The 17,366-nt window shown below is 48.0% G+C and overlaps 1 protein-coding gene and 1 long non-coding RNA gene across 3 annotated transcripts; one reads left to right on the plus strand and one right to left on the minus strand.

Annotated features, from left to right (window-relative positions):
* Positions 1-214: 214 nt before the first annotated feature.
* Positions 215-15,879, minus strand: CDKN3 (cyclin dependent kinase inhibitor 3). Of its 2 annotated transcripts, none has more exons than XM_017348314.3 (8): positions 15,747-15,879; positions 13,692-13,774; positions 12,200-12,255; positions 11,661-11,705; positions 8,699-8,921; positions 4,070-4,101; positions 1,875-1,975; positions 215-435 (listed from the first exon to the last, which is right to left on the minus strand). In XM_017348314.3, exons 1-8 carry the CDS (start codon positions 15,753-15,755, stop codon positions 349-351), a joined length of 636 nt encoding a protein of 211 aa, XP_017203803.1. In that variant the 5' UTR covers positions 15,756-15,879; the 3' UTR covers positions 215-348. The 2 variants fall into 2 exon arrangements, with proteins under 2 accessions (XP_017203803.1, XP_002718301.1); XM_002718255.5 differs by having other exon boundaries at positions 1,875-1,978.
* LOC138844614 (uncharacterized) lies at positions 14,817-16,631 on the plus strand. The gene is made up of 3 exons (XR_011380704.1): positions 14,817-14,953; positions 16,344-16,424; positions 16,509-16,631. It is a non-coding gene; the product is annotated as an uncharacterized lncRNA (long non-coding RNA).
* Positions 16,632-17,366: the final 735 nt, after the last annotated feature.

Consider the following 17,366-nt stretch of genomic DNA (forward strand, 5'->3'; position numbering starts at 1 on the left):
ATGCATACAAAACTACTGGGTCATATGCCACCCAGTATTTCACTATGGTACCAACAGTAAAATGACGTAAAGCTGTGGCAAGTAATAAAAATATGCAAATATTTTTCCATATATCTTTTTTGGGTATTACCTCCAGGTAAAATATATTGGAGCAGCCAGTACATTTCTAAAAGGAAAACTCTATCCCTTTGATATAAGAGGAAAGAGACAGTGATTTTTGTCGAAAGCTTTAGGAATATCTGCACATATACATTGACATTCACATTGATAACACTAGAATATTCATTTCAGTACAAATTAGAGAACTCAAATTTCAGACATGGTCACAGATAAGCTCTTTGAAATTCTTTATCTCGATACAGATCTTGAGAGTGAATCTCTTGATGATAGATGTGCAGCTAGTTTGTCCCGGAACTCGTGAAGATAATTGTATTGCTGGAAAGAAAAAAGAAGCATTGAGGTAACACTGTAGGAAACCGGTCCCCAGTGGAGCCACAATACTAGCAGGTGTCAGCCATCAAAACACTTGCTGAGGATAATCCTACATCTGTAGGAAAGGAGGCACTGGTACCCCTGGGGAAGCTTTAATAAAGCCACCTACATTGTGCAAAGCTATTGCTTAACAAAACATACAAATCAGAAGAGCATGAAGTACAGATGTTTTCTAAGTCTGTAAAATCCTTTCCCTCGTAGGAGTGGGGAGCTTTTATCCCCCCTCCTCCCGCGGCTGAGGGCTATTTGGATATTTGTAACAACGTTCACAGGCCATAGAGAGTGATAACTTACCTTAGCCTGCTCTAGATGTACTGAATTGAGTCTCACCTCCGGTTGCCTTGGCAGGCCCAGACCAAATGCCTGCGGGCCTTCTAGGGGGTGCGGGCTGTGTGTTCCCCAGCCCTGTTTAGTGGCAGGACCAAGTAAGATGAGAAATAGTACAGAAAGGGATTGTCCTGCTACTGTTCTCCAACCTGGGAGCAAGTAGGGAGGAGAGGCCACTTTGGGTAGCAGTTAGTGGTGGCATCGATACAGAAGTCTTTTCTTAATTTATAGAAGCAAGCCCTAGTCTTTTGCTGTTTGCGGTGATGACATAACCCATTTGGGACAATGTTTGTAGATAGTTGCTTTAAAAAAAAATCACTAATCTCAATAAGCAAAATAAGTGCTTTAAATAATTTATCTGGAGTTTAAATAGCTTCCCAAAGGCTCTCTTTGGCTTTGCCAATCATCTCATTCGATGTTATGGAGCAGTGGAGACAGCACGAGCTAACACATCCGCACAGAAAGGCCTAGAACCCATCTGCCACAGGATGCCTGGGTAAGACTGAGTCTCATTGATGGTGGCTTTGTTCTCCCCAGTGTCAAAGATGGGACATGTGCATATTTGTACATAGATTTCACCATGTGATTTGCTTTGTTTCCTGGAGAAGAGACTTGAACTTCTTGGATTTGAAGCATTACTTGATTTTAACCTAATAAGAGGAATTGTTTTGCAGATTGTACAGTGACATGGATCCAAATGTAACGGGACCTTTACATCTTTTTGGCCAAAAGTCTACTTAAGAAACTCTCAAGTTTATAGGAACCATCTCATTATTCCAAGCGAAAGGATCCATTCCCAGAGCTGCATGGGACAAAACCTGAGCAGCAGTAGATCCCGGAAGAGTGCAACAAGTGCAGGTGTTTTCAGTACTTGGCTTGAAATGCCGTGAGCTTTTGTAGGTATCTGGGTTATTTTATGATGTAAATTAAAAAAAAAAAAAAAAACAAGCAGGTGGTCCGTGGATTTTCATCTCCCCACCCTTTGGGTTACTGTTACCCTGGATTTGCCACAGTCTGCCCGAGACACAAGCACACAAGCACGGTCAGCGCCTCACCTTTATGGTCTGGATGGCCCCGGATCCTCTCAGGTCTCGCAGGCTGTCTATGGCTTGCTGTGGCGATACGCTGTCAGACAGGTAGAGTAGGAGACAGGCGGCTACTAATAGGACATGGCAGGAAAATATGATCAACTAACTGGTCATACAGTGGTGTACATACATAGTACATACATACATTGTACATACATACATACATTGCTATATACATACATACATTGCTACAGGGGGCTGTGGTGTAATTGCTGCAAATGAATTAAGATTGTGTGTTTTGGACAGTTAAATTATGACCTGAAATGACTGTGTTTGAATTAAAGTTTACCCCTGGCTTCATTCTTTCTTTTGAAACTATATTGAGGTATAAATAATTCAAATGCCATCTAGTTGATTCTTTTAAAGGGTGCAACCCAGCGCCTTTTTGGAAAATTTTCATCATCTCAGAAAGAAATCCTGCACCCTTGTTGTCACCCTGCCTTGTCCCATCAACCCTGCGCTTAGCAACCACTAATGTACTTCCTGTTCCAATAGACTGTCCTGCCTGGACATGTCACGTAAATGGACTCTTTCGATATGTTATCTTTTGTGACTGACTTCACTTACCATGTGTTCAAGGTTCACACACGTGAGGGACCTTCAAAAAGTTCATGAAAAAATACATATGAAAAAATGACACATGGGTTTCAAAGAAACATCTTTAAAAATTTATTAATTTATTTGAAATGCAAAGACACAAAGAGATTCATTTAATGGCGCAGTCTTCAAATGCCTGTGACAGCCATGGCTGGGTCAGGCTAAAGCCAAGAACCTGCAACTCAATCTGGGGCTCCCACATGGGTGGCAGGGACCCAACTTCTGTGGCATCATTGCTGCCTCCCAGGGTCTGCATTAGCAGGCAGCTGGAGTCTGGACGGAGCCATGACTCCAACCCAAGCCCCCAATACGGGAGATGGGTCACTCACTGGGGGCTTAATAGCTCAGGGAAATAAATGCCATGCTCGTTTGATTTCTCCATGAACTTTCTGAAGCACCCACCTGTTGTGGCACTTATCCACAATTGACCAAATAATATTACCCAGTGTGGACACAGCCACATCACATTGTGTTTACCCAGGTGTCAATGGGCACTGAGGCTGCTTCCATTTTGGCGGGGGTGGGGGGGCCTGTTATGATGAATGCTTCTCTGAGCACTCAGGTTCAAGTTCTTATGTGAACGTGTGTTTCCATCTCAGGTTCAAGTTCTTATGTGAACGTGTGTTTCCATCTCAGGTTCAAGTTCTTATGTGAACGTGTGTTTCCATGCCTCTCTGGTGTGGGCCAAGGAGTGGCAGTGCTGGCTCATGTGGTGCCTCCATGTCTAACTTGGCGAGTGATGGCCATACTCTGCCAGAGAGCTGCACCTCTGTTCTCCCCCACCAGCAGTCGGGGAGGGCCCGGGACCTCCACATCTCCTCCACTATTGGTTGTTTTCCACTTTTTGACAATAGCCACCCTAACGGGTGTAGCAGTGGCGTCCACTGTGGCTTGATTTGCATTTCCCGGATGGCTAATGACCTCGAGCTATCTTTTCATGTGCTGCTTGTTAGATATTTGTGTGTTTTATTCGGAGGAATGTTTATTCAGACCCCTGGCCTGTTTTTAAATTGGGTAGTTTGTCTTTTTATATTATAAAAAGTTCCTTATATATTCTGGATACAAGACCCTTATCAAATACATAGTTTTAAAATATTTTTTCCCATTCTGTGGGTAGGCTTTTCATTTCGGTGGTGTCCCTGGAAACACAAAAGTGGTTCATTTGGATGCTGTTCAACCCTAAAAGGGATAACTCACTCCACGAGGGGACTTCATGAATTGATTTTGCTTTTTCCAGCACATTAACATTTAAAAAAAATATATATATAGTAGTGCACTTTGGCTTTGATACTTGGGACACTCCTGGGTACTTTTTATTTAGAAGTTACTGTCAGTGTCATGATTCCTGCGCTGGGAGAACATTTGAAAGAGTAATGTCACTTCTAAGTTGTAAATTGGGTTTTCCCACTCCCACCCAGGCTTTCTGCGGGAACACAAAGTGTGTAGGGCCTTAAATAATCTTCTGAGTCTCAGCATCTTGTTCCAGTCTACAGTGAACATATGGCTCAGAAACAGGAGTTTGCCTACTTTGAGGTTAAAAAAAATAATGAAAATACATTTCTTACCAAGACAAGATCTCCCAAGTCCACCATAACAGCTGAAAGGGAAATACAGTTTTGAAGTTTGTACATTTTCATTCCATCACAAGTTACAACGAAAGACTTGCGCCTTCTGCCTGCTGTTTATGTGTCTTTAATGCCTAGCACAATGTCCTATACACAGAGATTAATCTTTTAAAAATCAAAGGCAAAATGTGTTTATTTGTTGGAAGCTATTCTGAAAAACTCTAAGTCAAGATATAGGGCCTTATGACTTAATAAAATGTTCTTTTAAAGTTTATTTGAGAAGGAGGGAGGGAGAGAAAGAGAGAAACAGAGAGAACTCTCATCTACTGGTTTGCTCGTCAAATGTTCATGATGGCTGGAGCCAGGTTGGGCCAAAGTTGGGAGCTGGGCACCCAATCCAGGTCTCCCCTGTGGGTGGCATGAAGCTAAACATGGGAGCCATCACCTGCCACCTCCCAAGGCCCACATTTTGCAAGGAGCTGGAGTTAGGAGCCAGAGGTGGGGAATGAAAACCAGGTACTCAGATGAGGGTGGCGGATGTCTTCGCCACTGGGCTAAACACCTGCCCTGATTGACATTTTGAATCGCTGAGACCCACGTCTGAGAACTGGAGTCTGTTGGGAAGTAGACAGAGGCAGACTATTTTAACCACCTGCCACTTTATTTCCCCTGTGTAAACAAAACTGAGTGGGCACAGGACAAATGCTGTCCTACAGTAACCCTTCCTTTATGTGAACAGCGTGCGGGGTCCCCCTGCTGTGGGCTCCGTCCTATACCCAGCATTTGCTGGATGTGGGAGGCCTCCCTGGACGCCAGCAACAGTGTGCACACTGGAGTGTGGATTCAATGAGGCAGCCTTTGCAAAAGGCTGCGAAGACAGCGTGGCGCAGAGGAAGAAGTAAATGGGTGCTTGTCGCTATTATCTGGCATTGCAAAGAAATTAGCAATTCCAAAAAATGAGGTTTAACCCTCGAAGCAGCAAAACCATTCATTTTAATCATTTTCAAAATTCGTAGAAAATGCACTGCACATTTCCTGACTTGTTCACAGAGGGGTTATGCTTAACCCAGCTTAGAGTTGACTTAGCACAGACACCAGCTACCGCAGTGTTAAGTATACAGCAGGCAGAGCTGTAGATACAGCCTGCTGTGGGATGTGAGATGGAGGACCAGACAGGGACTGACCCCTAGTTACTCCTGACCTTGCTGGCTACAATGTGTCCCAGGTGGAGGCCTGTTGGAGACCTGGATCTACCCTGTAAAGGTAGAGGTATAGTACTAGCTTCCTGTACCTTAATCCTACTTTCTCCTTTGCCACTTTCATCTTCCTCCTGTTTCATAGATCCCTACTTATTTTTCAAAACCCAGTTCAGATTTCATCTCCTAACATACTTGTGCCTCTACAGGAATGATGGCTGGCTGGTGCGCTGCCTCCCCCATGTCCACACTGTGTGCAGATCTTACTGTACTTGTGTGGTAGTCTCGTGTTAGCTGTGTGTGTGTGTGTTAGGGGGAGGCAGGGAGTTGGGGTTTCCCTGAGATTGGGGACAGGGCCTCACTCTGCAGTCTCAGGGTTTGGTACACACACGTGGGTTGAATTACAACTCCCTGAGAGTGAAGCTCTTCTCACTGGCGCGTGTGAGTGTGGCCTCACTGGGAAGGAGAAAGAGTCTTGACAAATGTGATCAAGTTAAGACAGGGTCATTAGGGTGGCCCCTTATCCAATATGAGTAGTGTCCTTGTAAGAGGGAGACACCATGTGTAGACACAGACACACAGGGGAATCATGAGATAATGCAGCTATGAGCCAAGGGCCACCAAGGGTTGATGGCCACCACTGGAAGCTAGGACGAGGCCGGAAAGGAGTCCACCCAGTGTTACAGGGAACCTGGCCCTGTTGACACCTTTGGTTTGGACTTCCAGCCTCCTGAACTGAGAGAAGATGAATGTCTGTGTTTTAAGCTGCTTCTAGGTATTCTGTTACAGTAGCCCACGAGGCCACACTGTGATGCAAGATGCAAGCAGTGTCCAGTGACTTTCTATAGGGCTGAAACTGCCCTGGCAGACCCAGTGGGGTGGCACTGGTCCACATCAGGACAAAAGCTACCAGACTCTGTTTCTGAGGGAGAGGCTCCCCAGCTCCTGGATTTGTAGGCTTGAAGAAGGCAGAACGAGGGAAGAGTGTCCTTAGCCAAGCCATGCACGGTGGGACATCTTTGAAAGCTCCAAGTCAATGAAAAATCCAGGTCATCAGATGGCCAGAATGTTCAACATGTGCCAGGCCACCCGTCCGTCTGTCCATCCTCTTTGGGTTGTGCTCAAGTATCAGAGCATTTTGTTTGCCAGAGCCTGTGGGAGTGGAACCCGTGGAGCTTCCATAACTTGGGCTGGTTCGAGCTCTGGAAACTTTTCAGTAGAAGCTGCTTTCAAAAGTGTATTTGGGGCTGGCGCCGCGGCTCAACAGGCTAATCCTCCGCCTAGTGGCGCTGGCACACCGGGTTCTAGTCCTGGTCGGGGCTCCAGATTCTGTCCCGGTTGCCCCCCTTCCAGGCCAGCTCTCTGCTGTGGCCAGGGAGTGCAGTGGAGGATGGCCCAAGTGCTTGGGCCCTGCACCCCATGGGAGACCAGGAGAAGCACCTGGCACCTGGCTTTGGATCAGTGCGGTACGCTGGCAGCAGCGCGCTAGCTGCGGCGGCCATTGGAGGGTGAACCAACGGCAAAGGAAGACCTTTCTCTCTGTCTCTCTCTCTCTCACTGTCCACTCTGCCTGTCCAAAAAAAAAAAAAATGTATTTGGTGGGCTGGCACTGTGGCATACAAGATTAAGCCTCTGCCTGCAGTGCTGGCATCCCATATGGGCACTGGTTCAAGTCCCAGCTGCTCCACTTCTGATCCCGCTCCCTGCCAATGGTCTGAGAAAGCAGCAGAAGATGGCCCAAGTCCTTGGGCCTCTGAATCCATGTGGGAGACCTGGAAGAAGCTCCTGGCTCCTAGCTGCGGTCTGGCCCAGCACTGGGTGTCGTGGCCATTTTGGGAATGAACCAGAAGAAAAATGTACTTGAAAAAAAAAAAGAGGACAAATCTCAGAATGATTTTAAAAAATAGATATAAAAATTGGAAAGCATTTTTCACTGTCTACATCAAACTGTCCAATACCATTCTGCCTGTACTTATCAGGAAATGCAGTACAGGTAACTGTATCATCCCGAAATCTCACTTTTACAAGAGATGACGCTCTCTCTAGGCCGGCGCCGCGGCTCACTAGGCTAATCCTCCGCCTTGCGGCGCCGGCACACCGGGTTCTAGTCCCGGTTGGGGCGCCGGATTCTGTCCCGGTTGCCCCTCTTCCAGGCCAGCCCTCTGCTGTGGCCCGGGAGTGCAGTGGAGGATGGCCCAAGTGCTTGGGCCCTGCACCCCATGGGAGACCAGGAGAAGTACCTGGCTCCCGCCATTGGATCGTGAACCAACGGCAAAGGAAGACCTTTCTCTCTGTCTCTCTCTCTTACTGTCCACTCTGCCTGTCAAAAAAAAAAAAAAAAAAAAAAAAAAAAACACACACACACACAAGAGATGACGCTCTCCCTTGAGATCACTTGGAAAGAGGCAGCTGTTGGAGGGCTTCTAAGAGTTCTTTGTTCTCTACCCTGCGAGCCTGAGTTTGCCATGTTCCAGTTCGGTTCATCCACAAACAGGTGTACATCGCCAAAGACCCTGGGACAGGGGGTCTGCCTTCAGAACTGGTGCTGGCAAGAGGCCCGGGAGAGAGGGTGGCTGCACTTGCCCTGCAACTGCACAGCCATTGCTCAGTGTGTACATCTGCGGCTGAAAGCCATGGCCTTAGGGACTTCGGGGCATTTGAGGGGTCGAACTAGGTACTCTCCTACCTTGGTGCAGAAAGGATTAAGTGGTGCCCAGGAGGCACAGCAAGGATTGGCTTCTCGCCGCGGGCTCACCCCACCCCCCGGCACATCTCCCCTCTCCTCGTCTCCCCTCTGCACCTCTCCCCTCTGGCAGGTGCAGGATCTCCTGCCCACTGCCACACGCTTTGTCTCTTCTCCAAATGACTGTTTTCTTCGCAGTTTCCCCCCTTTCCTAATTCATCTTGCTTTATTCTACACTTCCATACCGGCTGCCTGTGTCTTCATAGCCATGGACAGACAATGAAAATTTCTCTTTCGTTCTGGGAGCAAATTCTTATCAACGAAAGCGATTTTCGAGCCAAACCAACATTGCTCCTTGCTTTTTTCTGTGCTGCTAGTTTTGAAAAAAGATGGACCTGCTTGCTGGGAAAAGTCACGGAGCAACTGAGCTGGTGGCTGATTAGTGAGGTGTTGTTAGAGAGCGGCCACGTGCCACCTTGTGAGGGTGGGGGCGGGGAGGCTCCCCAAATTACAACTCAAGGGCAGGGACAAGAGGAGAGAAAAACAAGCCTGCACCCCTATCCCTACCCACATCTGGCCTTCCTCTTGGAATGCAGGAACGAACAACACTGAGAGCCTTGCATTCCGCTTTTCACGGGTACATCCTCTCCACCTTGTAACGCTAAGCGAGAGGCCGGGGGCCGCCCGGGCCGCGGTGATCAGAGCTCATCGGGGGCGTTTTCCCGGGGGCGCGGGGAGAGGAGGACATACTGTATCAGGGTTTTGCGGTTGTTTTTGAGGCAGGCTGCAAGCTCCTCCATGATCTCGCAGCAGCGGGCAATGTCGGGCGTGCCTCCGTCTGGGATCGGGTGGTGGTGGGTGGCGATGCCACACTGCTCGTAGAGCTCCAGGAGGTTCGGGACTCTGTATTTTGACAGTTCCCCTCGGGTGCAGAAAACAAATATGTCCTGGATCCCACAGCTCTTTAGTTCTTCTGCGACAGAGCAAGGCATACACGGACACACAGACAGAATGTGACACGGAGTTAACTTTCCTACACCGAGCTAATGACAAATGATCGTCTGTGAATTTGAGAATACACACACACACACATATGCTGCAATAGTCCTAAGATCTCTAGTGCTTAAAAACCCTTAAGAAGGAATGATAACACGTTTGTTTCTTTTTGTCACAAAATCCACCACGTTGGCTACTTCATCACCCTGCTGTCTGTTTTGTCCCAAGCATTGTATATAAAATCCCCGGCAGGGCCCATGGTACCAGAGCTCTGGCATTCTCATCTTATACTGTTCTGCACCATGCTGTATTTAATTTTATGGGCTTTTTTTTTTTTTCTAAAAAAAAAAAAAATAAGGCCTGAACTGTATTAAACTTATGCGAGTTAGCTATTATCAGCATAATGACATGAACCATGAAATCTGGCCACAAGCGTCCTATCCACTGGACTGCCTATGGCAGTAATCATCCTGGATCCTTTGGTTCAAAATGAATCTGGCTGTTTCAAGCCCTCTCTTCTTTCCTTGATCTTTAAGTCCAAGGTCATTGAGCTTTCTAAGTTCCAAGTGTCTTTCCTCATGCCCTTGGAAGGTGGCTAGTCCAAATGGAGATGCACTGTGTTGAACCCCCCTGAACACAAACTGCACAAACATTAAGTTGCTTTATATGTAAGACCTGGTGAGATGATGATATTTAAAATCTATCAGGTTAAATAAAATATTATTCAAAAATAATTTCACCTGCTTCTACCCTTTTACTGTGGCAGCTAGAGAATGCACAGTTGCTTGCATGGCTTCTGTTTGTGGTTCCCATGATGTTTCTACTGGACACTGCTGCTCTAGATAAAACAGTTGTATTTTTGTGCTTGTGAAAGAGTGAAACCTGCCGTTAACATATCTTATCAGTTTTAAGAGAGTAGGTAATTTCCTATTTGCCTCTTGGCTACTTTCCTAGGAAGGAGTCTGAGGCAGACCCCAGGAACTGCTGGAGGGAGAGGCTAGGTCTTCCCCATCAATCATCTGGATCTGTTTTCTGTATTGGACTCATTTACTATTTCTTGCAAAAATAAGTTTTTATAAAAAAAATTGGAAGATCCCTCTGAAGAATGAATAGGGCATTCCAAAATGGGTTAGCTTGGCCTTGAGCCAGTGATTTAAATTATATGTTGCTTATTATGGCTTACATGTTCTCCAAGTAGAAATTCCCTACCACGATGGATGTGTCTTAAGCTGAAAATCTTTATAAATACTGCAAGGGCCAACTAATCTGTTAGCCTTTTAAAGTCTCTTTTCATGGATATGGACTATATTAAAGAAAGCACATTGGCAAACCAGGAAATATCTGCAAGATTTAAAAAGTTGGGCCTGTGCTGTGGCTTAGCAGGTAAAGCTGCTGCCTGCAGTGCCAGCATCCCATATGAGCGCTGCTTCGAGTCCTGGCTGCTCCACTTCTTTTTTTTTTTTTTTTTTTTTTTTGACAGGCAGAGTGGACAGTGTGAGAGAGAGAGAGAGAGAGAAAGGTCTTCCTTTTGCCGTTGGTTCACCCTCCAATGGCCGCCGCTGCAGCCGGCGCACCGCGCTGATCCGATGGCAGGAGCCAGGATCCAGGTGCTTTTCCTGGTCTCCCATGGGGTGCAGGGCCCAAGCACCTGGGCCATCCTCCACTGCACTCCCTGGCCATAGCAGAGAGCTGGCCTGGAAGAGGGGCAACCGGGACAGAATCCGGCGCCCCAACCGGGACTAGAACCCGGTGTGCCGGCGCCGCAAGGTGGAGGATTAGCCTATTGAGCCACGGCGCCGGCCGTGCTCCACTTCTTTTGATCCAGCTCTCTGCTATGGCCTGGGAAAGCAGTGGAGGATGGCCCAACACCTTGAGCCCCTGCAACCACATGGGAGATCTGGAAGAAGCTCCTGGCTCCTGGTTTCATATCAGCGCAGCTCTAGCCACTGTGGCCATCTGGAGAGTGAACCAGCGGATGGAAGACCTCTCTCTCTGCCTTTGTCTCTCTGTAATTCTGCCTTTCAAATAAATAAATAAATATATTTTTTAAAAGGGCCACTTTAAAAAATAAATAAATAAAAGTATACTGGTCAGAATCAAGCAGTATATGTTTGTATTTTGTGTTATCAGGACCTTGGTAGAACTAACAGCCTTGAGATATTCCAGGCCAGCTGGAATTAAATATTTTTTAAAAATCACATTTGTTAGTATCATGCAACATGTAAATTCCAAATTGGGGTGGACTATGGGGATTACTGGACAGGAGGCACGCAACAGTCAGTTCACGCCCTCTGTCTTTCCTGGATCTCTGCATTCTCTACCCAGGATGGATTTCACTGCTACCTCTGAGTTCCCAGCGTGAGTGGATCTCTACCGCCATGGTCAGGTGTACAAGAAGCCCGTGTTCAAAGATCTGGGTGGTGCCCTATGCTACTTCCTATTGGCAGACGTCCGTCCTCTCACTCACACTGCCTAGCCTCCAGTGTGGTTCATGTCTAACAGGGAACAGCCACCATCAGTGGAAAGCCAGGCCACGCTTGTGCCCATCACAAACACCTCTTCGTATATCAGAGTAAGCCCACGGTGGGAAACTTTACAGAATATTGAACATTTATTCGGTAGACTGAGAAGAAACTTCGGTTGGTGACCTTTGACAAAGGGATTTTCTGTGAGTACTTAAAAACCTATTAGTATGGTTGTCTCTTATTACACCTACCTGTATCTTTTCCAATATTTCTTCTAACATCTTTAAATTTACAACCTATAAGTAGTAACAAGGCAAGTAAAGACGTCAGTTTCTGGTCACATAGAAACAATATATTTAAACATACATACAGCTACTTTAGAACACCATTCCACAGGATCATTTACATGTTTAATTCTGTTGTGAATGCAAATTTCAATTTCTTGTATTCTTAGGAATATGATTACGAGGCTTCACAGATCCCAGCTGAAGGAGCTCCTGTGAAGGATTCCTTCTGTGCTGTCTCTGTACCCAGCACCTGGCTGCTGTCTGTCTCACCTGCACCCCAGGGCTTAAAGTGTCCGAAAACAGATAACCCAGAAGCGCAAATCTGGGAGGCCGAGAGTGGATTCACTCCTTATCTAGGGGCACCGTGGGGCTCCCAGAAAGCACCTGAGGGCCGATGGTCTATGGAATTCTCTATTGCTCAGTACAGAGATCCAAGTGTTAGCTGATGGAAAAAAAAATTGTCCTAAATCTACTAACAGGAAGACAAATAGAGTTTGACCCACCTGGAAGAGCACATAAACCGAGAAACTGTGACCAATTCACTCGGGACAGAGATAGCCTGAAAAAGAGACATTTATCAAGCTTTGTCCAAATTAAAAAACAACAAAATTAGAAAAGGAAATTTAATTTAAATAACATGTGAGTGCTTGCCAATGAATAAGGGTGTTTTAAAGTTTCACAGCAGTCACACAAAAAATTCAGAGTTAATATCAATGTGTTGGTCATGAAAAAAAAAACCTAGAAAAACAACATTTTAAAATTGGGACTTACCATTTTAGTTTGTCATTATTTAAATCTTTAAAACAGCAAGTTCATTCAATTTTACCATAAAGATACTCATGCTTAAGTTGTCAACAGGTAATATACCGTGTATTTCAGCCATTGTGTGGTTTGTTACCTGGGACACTTCGTGTTAGGAACCTTAAGTCAATGAGCTGGAATAAAGGGCCACCTGACAGTTTCGGCCCCAGCATTCATTCTGCATTTCCTACTTTCAGATTCTTCTGCAGGACTTCCTTAACAGATATGGTGTCAATGATTTCCTATGATGAAGCCACAGGTTACCCTCTGCTTGTTGCAATGGATGTCGGTTAAAATGAAATCACTTCAGAGCATCCTATTACAAATTTGCAGGGCTCGGAAACACAGGCTCCCCTTGTCTGCCGAGTCAGAGGATGAATTCGGGGGGAAACAGGAAAGCAGCATACAAATATCACCTGCCTTTGAAAATGAGACGAGCACTTAAGTTTAAAGATGGAGTCTGGAGGGGGAGTGACAGCTGTGTGGCAGCAAGACAGAACTTTAGGGACGTCAGTGTGGCTGGGCTTTTTCTCTTCAAAATTTTACAGGTGGAGCGTCCCTGATGGAAAAATCTGAAATCCCAAATCTGAAGCTTTTTGAGCACTGGCACTCAACCAGGAAAGGCCATGCAAATATTCCCACATCCCCAAAAATCCAAAATCTGACACACTTCTCATCCCAAGTGTTTTGGATAAGATACTCAATCTGAACAGTGGGTAGAAGAGAATGAGAATCACTGAAGTATTTTCTTTCTTTCTCTCTCTCTCTCTTTTTTTTTTTTTTTTTTTTTTTTACAGGCAGAGTTGGACAGTGAGAGAGAGACAGAGAGAAAGACCTTCCTTCCATTGGTTCACCCCCCAAATGGCCGCTACGGCTGGTGCGCTGAGCCGATCCGAAGCCAGGAGCCAGGTGCTTCTCCTGGTCTCCCATGGGGTGCAGGGCCCAAGCACTTGGGCCATCCTCCACTGCACTCCCGGGCCACAGCAGAGAGCTGGCCTGGAAGAGGGGCAACCGGGACAGCATCTGGCCCCCCGACCGGGACTAGAACCCTGAGTGCTGGTGCCGCAGGCAGAGGATTAGTCAAGTGAGCCGCGGCGCCAGCTGAAATATTTTCAATATGTGGACTATAATTCCACAGAAATCAATGTAATGTCAAATAATTTAGCTCATCATGGATCAGAGCAGCTCACATACCATGATATCTGAATTGGAGTGTGTTCATCTTCAAGCGGCTCTTCATCTGATGAGTCAAACTCGCTTGTTTGTACTGAACTAGGCTTCAAAAGAAAAGTTATGTTAAAAAAAATGACACACTATTTACGTATCATTTTAGCATAGTGGATCCTTGCTTGCACATGCATTGAATATTTGCAATGTATTCAGTCATCAACCTGTACTATCAGAGACCAGCAATTTCAATAACGAGTGATTGCTATTTATCCCAGCATTGTGTAGTGGGAAGAGTTGGATTGCAAATCAAGAAATCTGGCTTCTGGCCCTGGCTCTGCCACTCACTGAATAATCTTGGAAAAGCCTCTTCCGTTCTTTTCTGGATCTGTTTTTCTCAACTATAAAATGAGGTGATTTATTCACAAACATTTCTTGGACACCTCCATTTGCCAAGCCTTGGAGATGGCAAAGATCCATAAAATCACTGCCAGCCTTCTGTCTAGCTGGAGAGAGAGAGAGAGGAGGGGTGCCTATACTGCAGAAGACAAGTGTCCTGGAAAACGGGGGTACTTTCGGCAGAAGTGCTCTCTGGGGAGCAGAGGGGCGGCGACTGATGGCTGAGAGTCAGAGCAGGTGCTTAAAGCCGGGTTTTGAACCGGGTTTGTAGGCAGGTAGGGAAGCAGTGAAGGAAAGCGAGGCAAAAGAAGGGGCGCGTGTGACCAGGAACTAATATCAAAGCAATGATGGGGGGAGGAGAGAAAGCCAGGAGTGATTTTATACAACCCCGAGCCTGGGGCGGGGTCTCTGAGCGGAACCCCGTATGCACAGCCAAGGAGCAGAGAGTTAATCCTGTAGGCAGCATTTGTACATGGGAGGCGTTTATACTCCTTGTTGGCATTTTACAGGTTCAATGAGAAAAAGAAACCCCCAAACTATCCTTTCCACTGCCCACTTGTGAGCAGCTGAGCTGTAAGACACCGGGAGGCACATGGAGGGTAAAATGTGTTTATTAAGCGTCAGGTGGAGGATGCAGCCTGCCCTGGCCGACTGTCCCCTGAACCGGACAGACTTATCCACCCAGTCCTGGTGGCGATGCAAATGCAGAGCCCCCCCCCCCCCCGCCCTTAAAGAGGAGCAGGACGGGGAGGGGAAGAGAGGGCAGCGCTACTCGAGTTGCTCCCACATTTGGAGATCCGAAACTGGCTCTTCCCTCCCCGGGGACGAGTGGAGACGGAGGCTGGGAGCGAAGGGCAGCTGATGTCCCTCCACTTGGAGCTCAGGGATTAGTGAGTACCGCCGCGTCCCGCCCGGTGCAGCTCCAAGCCCTGTTCTATACTGGTCTCGCCAGGATCACATGACAGAGCCCATGCAGGCTGCGGATGGGAGCTGCTGGGGATCCGCCTGCAGAGCTGCATCAGCTGACCCCCAGGCTGTCACCCGGGGTGGGGCTGGTCAGCTCCCGGCCGGCCGCCCGCGCTCCTTCGCTTTTCTTGAAAAGATGCGTGTTTGTTTTTTGTTTGTTTTGTTTTTTTGATGGTTCAAGGTTTTCAATCTGCGCGGCCCAGTCCCGCAGCCCCTCACTGCCAGGGTCTGCAAATCCTAAGGTGTCCGCTTGCCCACGCCCAGGGATTTTAATCGCAGGCAAAGGGACGCGGCGCCAGGTGGTGCCACCGGTGCCACCTTGGGGAGGGGTGGTGGTGACGGCGCTGGTGTCACCCACAGCCTGGGCGCGGCGTTCCTACTCCTGGTCTTGCCCACTGGGGCCGGGGCGACGCCCAAGCGCTCTACGCCTCTGTGTCCCCGCAAGAAGTCGGGCTGTCCAGGGGCTTCTGAGACCCCGCAGGCGGCAGGTGGCAGCCACTGCTGGTGCACAGCCTGCGTCCGTCTCCCCTCGCCCGTCACCGACCCTGCTCCGCGGGCTCTCGCTCCTTCGCAGCCGTCGCCGGCGCCACCTCCTCCACCCAGAGGACGGTTACCGCGCGAGTCGTGCAGCGACCAGACCCGCGCTACCCGCCCGGCCCAGGAGCGGGTCTCGAGTGCCCATGGCTTCGCTCCTCCAAGCCCCGGCGCCCAACTCACCGGCTTCATCGCTGGCCACCCCACGCCGTGACCACCGCCGCCTCCCCAAGGCAGCACCGGCGTCTCTGCCACCGCCCCGCACCGAGCCCGCCCCCCACTCAGCTCATTGGTACATCTTTCTGTGAGGTGGGCGCGGCGTATTCGGGAAACCAATCAGATCCTCGTTCTGGTTCTTACTCCGCCTCCTTGTGCCCTGGCTCGGCCCCTAACTGTTCATTGGTTCCTAGGAAGCCTTTGAAAGACGCGCGGGAGGAGGGTCCCGTGGAACGTTGATTGGCTGGAGGGCAACCTCGTCCGGCCAGTTGGGAGCGTGGAGGGGCGGGACCAAGGCGTCTGGGGGCGGTCCCAGCGCTTAGGGGACTCTAGGAATCCGTGAGGTTTTTGGTGGCTGGGTATTGGGGAGGTTTCCTTTGCTTAAAGATTTTTTTAAGGGCGTGGGGGAGATTTGGAGCACTGCACTGAGGCGTCATGGGAAAACATATCACATAGACTTTGTATTTATAGTCATATGTAATCACACAAGTACTGTAAAAATCTAGAGAGTAACTATAACTTATATGCTTGACGTTCTATGTTCTTTATCATTGCTGGATCTAGACAAGTTCGGGTGTAGATCAACCTTCCTGCTCAACAAATATGAACGGAATAATAGCGGGAGGGAGATTTAAAAGATGCCAGGTGGGTATGCAGTGTGAGTATTTCTGCATAATCAGCCATAATTTAAAAAATATATGTTTCATTATTCTCTCTTCCATTCTCCAGATCCTGTGTGGTGGGCCGTGGAGTAGGAAGTCATCGGGAGCAGTGTTACCTGCGTATCTGAGAAAAGAGTCACACGCAAGTTTCAGCCAGTGGCCGTAGAGCTATCCAAAGACAGCACAGTTTTTTTTTTTTTTTTTTTGACAGGCAGAGTGGACAGAGAAAGGTCTTCCTTTGCCGTTGGTTCACCCTCCAATGGCCGCCGTGGCCGGTGCACCGCGCTGATCCGATGGCAGGAGCCAGGTGCTTCTCCTGGTCTCCCATGGGGTGCAGGACCCAAGCACTTGGGCCATCCTCCACTGCACTCCCTGGCTACAGCAGAGAGCTGGCCTGGAAGAGGGGCAACCGGGTCAGAATCCGGCGCCCCGACAGGGACTAGAACCTGGTGTGCCGGCGCCGCAAGGCGGAGGATTAGCCTAGTGAGCCGCGGCGCCGGCCTACAGCACAGTTTGACTCAGAGGCCATATGAGTCCGGGTTCTGCAGAGAAGCTGAACGAAGCGGACGTGCATAGACACATATAGGAAGAGAAGTCTGTCTTAAGGCATTGGCTCCGTGATTGTGAGGGTTTGGTGAGCCCAAAATGTGGTGGCAGAGGCGGGTGAGCTGGAGACTTGGGAGAGAATTAAAGTTCAAGTCCAAAGTCAGCCTTGTCCTAGAACCTGGAAGAGTCCGTGTTGCAGATGAGCTGCCGAGGCTGCAGCCATTTAGGGGGTGAGCCAGCAGATGGAAGATCTCTTTCTCTCCGTCTCTCTGTAACTCTTTAAAATAAATTAAAAAAAAAAAAAGTTATAAGCAAGGGAACCAAATACTTTTCATAGGAAAACAATTTTGTTTTCACCACTTACCAGAAAAGCAACATT

The sequence above is a fragment of the Oryctolagus cuniculus genome, chromosome 12 (assembly GCF_964237555.1).
Source record: "Oryctolagus cuniculus chromosome 12, mOryCun1.1, whole genome shotgun sequence".
Lineage (NCBI taxonomy): Eukaryota > Metazoa > Chordata > Mammalia > Lagomorpha > Leporidae > Oryctolagus > Oryctolagus cuniculus.

Bases quoted from the DNA above. Each gene is read 5' to 3' on its own strand.
- CDKN3 (XM_002718255.5), bottom strand. The intron at 12,256-13,691 runs GTATGTGAGCTG...TCTCTTTTTCAG, and splicing joins ACTCCAATTCAGATATCATG to GCTATCTCTGTCCCGAGTGA. The intron at 8,922-11,660 runs GTAGGTGTAATA...GCTCTGTCGCAG, and splicing joins AAATATTGGAAAAGATACAG to AAGAACTAAAGAGCTGTGGG.